The sequence below is a fragment of the Microtus ochrogaster genome, linkage group LG9 (assembly GCF_000317375.1).
Source record: "Microtus ochrogaster isolate Prairie Vole_2 linkage group LG9, MicOch1.0, whole genome shotgun sequence".
Taxonomy (NCBI): domain Eukaryota; kingdom Metazoa; phylum Chordata; class Mammalia; order Rodentia; family Cricetidae; genus Microtus; species Microtus ochrogaster.
The window spans coordinates 9,350,826-9,356,436 of NC_022034.1; the positions used below are offsets into that span (position 1 = coordinate 9,350,826).

The following is a 5,611-nucleotide window of genomic DNA, read 5'->3' on the forward strand; positions in this document are numbered from 1 at the left end:
CCCCCCCCCTTAAACCAAGTTGAGTTATGGGTACCGTTTGTGCTGCTCTAGCTTTTTGGTGCAGGTTCGTCTTACCTTAATCAAAGCCATGATGAACGCCTGACTGATTTCCTGGCTCGTGAGCTTGAGAGCTCCCAAGCCTCTGGAAGTCTCCTGAGAATTCTAGGCATTTGGTGGCTTTTGTCTAGTCCCGGGTGTCGGGTGGGATGATGACTCAGTAAGACACAGCGTGGAACCAGTCTCAGCCACTGCAGCAGCAAGGGGGAAACACGATGTGCCTTCTGGAGGGCCCGGGCTACTCAGGGCAGTAACAGGACCAACACAGAGCCTTGGCACTGGGTCAGCTAGCACTTCTGGTTCCAGCTTCCTCTTTGTAACGTGAAGGGTAAGGGCAGCAGAGTCCTTGGGTGTCTTTGTCCCGTGGTCACTGAGTGCTACCAGGAGCATCATCACCCAGTGAAAGGACCTGGTCCAAGGACTGGGATGTGGCTCTATGGTAATGTGATTGCTCGTTTATCCAAGGCCTGGTTTTCTTCCCCAGCATCAGCAACAACAAAAGACCTATATTTGTTTCCCACGTTTGTTTCCTACGACGGCTGAAGCCAACTATAGCCGGCTGGAAGGTGTAAACAACAGAAATCTGCTCTCCTTGTGGTTGCTTCTGGGGCCTCTCTCCTTGGCAGGCAAATGGTTCTTCTCGTTTGTGTCCTCACATGCTCGTTCCTCAGCCCATGTTTTCACGTTCGGATCTCTTCATATATATAGGACACAAAGACACTGACGGGTTAAAGCCATCCTAATGGCTCCTTTTACCCCACTCACGTGTTAGAGGCTCCATGTCCAGATGGAGCCTCTTTCTAAGATACTGGGAGATAAAACTTGCCCTTCTGAGTCTAGGAGAAAGAAGGGGACACACAAAGGGACACAGGCCAGCCCTAAACAGCCATCCCTTCTTTTTATAACAGGCTTTCAGTACAAAACTAAGTCCACTGACCATGTAAGTCTATCGTGTTTGGAAAACAAACTTGGAACAAACATGGAAGATGAGCCTGGAACAAAGTCTTTGTCCTGGCGCCGGGAGCGCCTCTTCTCAAGTCCCCTCCATCACTGCCTCCTCCAGCGGGCAGGGGACAGCAGGATTCATGTTTGTTACCCCAGTGATGTGCACAGAACACTAACAGTAGGCAGCTCCATCAAAATATAAGTTGATTCTGCTTTGCAAACAGTATTTTGCCATAGAAGTCGTAACTCAAGCCAGAGAGATAAAATGCAGAATGCAGCCGAATGTTCCTGACGTGTGGTGTTCTCTTACAGTTTGTCTTCTGCCGGGACTGTAAGGAAGCATACCACGAAGGAGAATGTGACTCGCTGTTTGAAGCCTCGGGGGCCACCTCTCAGGTAAGAGTGATTTCCACATCCTGCAAAGCAAGGCCCGGTGTTCTGGTAGGCAGCAGAAGTTAGTTCCACTGTGAAGGTCTAAGCACAGACAGCCTTGGACCTGGGCCTCTGGCTTACCCAGGATTAACCGTCACTCATAGAGCACTGAGTAGCCTTCCCAATAGCCATTCGGGATATATCCGTGATCCCTGATAGTTTTCCTCCCCGGGGAGCACGGAATAGGGATAAGGCACATCAGGGGAGAGTGGGGTAAGAGTCACTACGCCCCTGCTTCCGTTTTATTTAATGTCTTTGTTGTAAGTCTATCCAACCTGTGGCCCACGGGCTGCACACACATCATAACTATGAACGCAGCTCAGTGCTGAATCATAAACTTGCTTAGACCATTAAGAGGGGTTTTTGGTTTTTTGTTTGTTTGTTTGTTTGTTTTTTACTTTTTTATAGTTTAGGGGGAATGACTCAACTAAGCAGCTCTCAAAGCATGTCAGAGTGTGTAAATGACACCTGTCACAGCTTCAAAAAGTTGGACACACCTGAAAATTACCTCTGTGTGCTGCATGCACAGATGTCCCTTGCCTTATGATAAACCCACCAAGTCAAAACTGCTTTTAAAGACTCTGACCTGCAGAACATCCTAGCTCAGCCACGCAGCACACAGTAGGGTCTTTACTGCTAGCCCTGTCTGGTGATCACAGGGACAAGTAGAAATTGCTACCACTGCCCAGCTTCACCACAGAGGAGGAAACCATGCAGCAACTCAGGGAAGAGGCCAAGGTCCAGAGCCCAAGCGCAGTTTGTACTGAGCATACGTTGTTTTTGCACTGCAGAGGCCGTCTGCATCGAAGGGCTGTAACAGGCCAGGAAACGGCTGCACGGTTTCATCAGTCTCAAGGATGTTTTTCTCAACTGTGTCTTCATCCTGACCGAGTAAAGATCACACTTCCTGAACCCCATTCGCTAATGAGCTGTACACGGCCCAGGGAGATGCAAGTGTGCTTTCTTTTATTTATTAATTATGACCAATCAAACCTTAAGAGAGAGGAATTAAGAACTTCAGCACAGTTGATGGATTTGCTCATGAGTTTTCTCTATATATGGTTGTTGGCAACGACTTAAACACCAAATCTATGCAGATAAACATGCTATTTCATTGATAGGAACCTGATAAATAGACGTGGAAACTTCAGAACATTTCATAGTGGAAACCGTTAAAGATCTGGATGACCTCAGATCAGTGTAAAGAGAGGTGTATCCCTGTAAGGTATTGTGCAGCTGTGTTTACCCAATATTAGCATAACTAAATAACTATAATTAGTGCCCTCGGGTCTTCTCATACAATCCCCCATTGTTGACCACCAGCATATCAGGAGACGCAGGGGTGAGCTGCCCTTTCCACAGCCAAGGAGGCAACTGTGCCTTCTGTTCCTTTATGTCAGCTCAGGGGCGCTCAAGTTCAAGCTCACTGGGTGCTGAAGGCGGGAATAATAAGCCCTGGGACCCCTGCCTTGAGATCTTTGTAGCAGAGGATGATCAAGCAAGAGGCTCTGGGAAATGGGGATAATCGAGCAATTTACATCCATCAGTACGGCCGACATCAAGCAAAGCTTCCAGATGGGAGACTCTATTTGAAGAGGAGGAACAACCTTACTTACCCTACACTGCCCAGGCCCCTGACTTTCCTATAATCCCATTCATCCTTCAAGAGGGAGCAACCAACCTTGGTCATAACATTAATATCTAAGCCATAAAAACGGAGAAAAGAGCATTAAAGATGACCTTAAGCTTATATGACCAGTACCCAGGGAACTGTACCCATTATAATATCAGTACGTATTAAATTGAACATCTGTATGGGTCAAGAAGCCTGCTAGGCTAGCTGGCGAAGGGTGAACGAATGCTTCCCTTTAGAGGGTTGAGTTACATTAACATACCTGCTGGCCAACGCCCAGCAAATCTATAACTTTGTATAACACTTTCCTGGAAGTCATGGAGAGTGGTTCTGAGCTTGTCAAGAGGAAGCTTTGGACTCTCGACTGTGGTCCTAAAGACCACTGCAGAAGAGAGCACTAGCGGGCAAAGGTACAAGCATCTCTCCCGCTGTTCTCCTGTATCCATTCCTGTATCCCCAAGCCCAGTACAGAATAGGTGCATACACATTGGATACATGTACGTTGAGCGCTGGCAGCATCATAACGAAAAGGTATTATTTCATTCAGCAAATATATACTAAATGTGTGTGACAGATGAGGCATTATTCCAAGCCCTGTCAATAAGGGGCAAGATCCCTCTTTGGTAGCAGAATCACTAGATACTGAAAGGTGGTACAGTCGGCAAAGCTTTCAATGAGTCATGACAATCGCCTGTCAGCCTTGATTCTAGAGCCTTCCTCTGGAGCTCCCTGCCTCTAAACACGCCTCCTATGTCTAGCCCTGATCACCCTCCTAGTCCTCCATTTAAAACCAATGCAGACTATGCCACAACTTCAGAAAAACATGTCTGTTGTCCACTGTGGTGGTTTAAATGAAAAGGACGCCCATAGGCTCATATGTTTGCATGCTTGGCTGTTTGAGAAGGGTTTTAGGGGTTGTGTCCTTGTTGAAGGAGGTGTGTCACCAGGGTGGGCTTTGAGATTTCAAACGCCCATGCCAGGCCTAGTGTCTCTGTCTCTCTCCTTGTTGCCTTTGGACCCGGACATAAAACTCTCGGCTGCTGTCTGTCCTTGTCCACAGTCCCCACCATAACGATAATGGGCTAAGCCGCTGAAACTGTGAGCCGGCCCCAGATAAATGTAAGAGTTGTCTCGGCCACTGTGTCCCTTGACAGCAACAGGACAGCGACTAAGACACGCACTGCTGCCAGAAATAGAACTTGGAATCTCTGCTGTCACCTTTCACTAAGTCTTGAATTCAGTCAAGGTCCCAAACGAAGACCAATCAGATGGAAGGTACCTGTGGTGGAGGGATAGGTCACAAGAACCAACATCAATGTGGAGGACTGGATCAGCACTGGTGGGGCCACAACCACCCTAGGACAGAGGCAGGTACTCCATAAACTGTTCTAGAGCCGTGGATGTGTAGGGGGTCTTGGACAGGCATTGCCATGGAGAACCCAACATTAGGCCTAAAACACGGAGGGAACATGATGGGAGCTCTCAGTTTCTCTCTCCCCACTTTTCAGTTCTTGTGTTCTCAGTGGCTGCCCACAGCCGAAAGTTGTCGGGATCCTAAGGACAGAGTCCATGAGAGCCACCCTCCCAGGGAAGAAGAAGGAAATAGAGGTAGACTAGCCTGTACATTCTTGATGGGCAACTCATCAAACCTCCATAGTTACTCTTGGCCATGGGAGGATGAACCAGACAAGCTACTTCAGCAAACCGCAATGGCCAGTCCCCTTCTGCCATAGAATGAAGAGGGCTCTGTTTTCAACAGAGCTGACTTGTTTCCCATTGCCCACATTCAGTAGGAGGGTAGCCCCGGCGGCTTTGCTGGCCTGCAGTCCTGAAAAGGACGACACTCTCCACGCCGAAGAATCAGGGCCTAACTGCAGCCCCGCCCCCTTGAAGCTGGTCTTCAAAGGTGTCTGTGTCCAGATGCCATCAATACTCACAAACGCCCTCACTGGGCCTCTTCACATTCACCCTCCAGTTCCGTTCACTGAAAGCATTTTTTCTATGCGCCATGAACACCTCTCTGTGTTCTTCCTTTCATAGCTGATTGCTTTCTGTTTCTTGATATTGCATTCTCTGAAAGGGGAGCCCATTTCTCCTGGGGCCCAACGAGCTTTTGCTATCTGTTAAACTGCCTGCCCCAAAACTTAATGCATTTTTTTTGATTAATGCAATTTCTTAACGGCAAACTCAAACTTGGTTTTAAATTGGCTTTAAAGTATTGAACAAGCTTGAAGTTGAAACAGCTGGGAGTTTGGGGAGTCTGCAGCAGAAGATGGATCCCTCGTGGTCTGCAAGAGTCCAGCCCCACTCGCTCTTGCCTGGACTTGTTTCCTGGCTGCTCTGCTCCCCTCCACACTCTCCTCCGAACTAAACACTTACTCTTACAAACCACAGAAACTGATCCATTTTCCCAGGGGTCACAGTAGCTGATGGTACTGTACTCTCCCTGGCTAACAGTGAGGCAAGATGAGTTCTTCCCAACATTGTCTAAAGCCACAATGACCTCAGTGGCTCTGATTCAACATAGTCATTCGAGAGAATTCT

The 5,611-nt window shown here is 48.1% G+C and overlaps 1 protein-coding gene across 1 annotated transcript in view; it reads left to right on the plus strand.

The window, feature by feature from the left end:
• Nucleotides 1–5,611, plus strand: part of Prkn (parkin RBR E3 ubiquitin protein ligase) — a 1,229,844-nt gene that overhangs the window by 1,188,668 nt on the left and 35,565 nt on the right. The window contains exon 10 of the mRNA XM_013352276.2: nt 1,315–1,398. Coding sequence (XP_013207730.1) covers nt 1,315–1,398 — 84 coding nt within the window. The remainder of the gene's footprint in view (nt 1–1,314; nt 1,399–5,611) is intronic.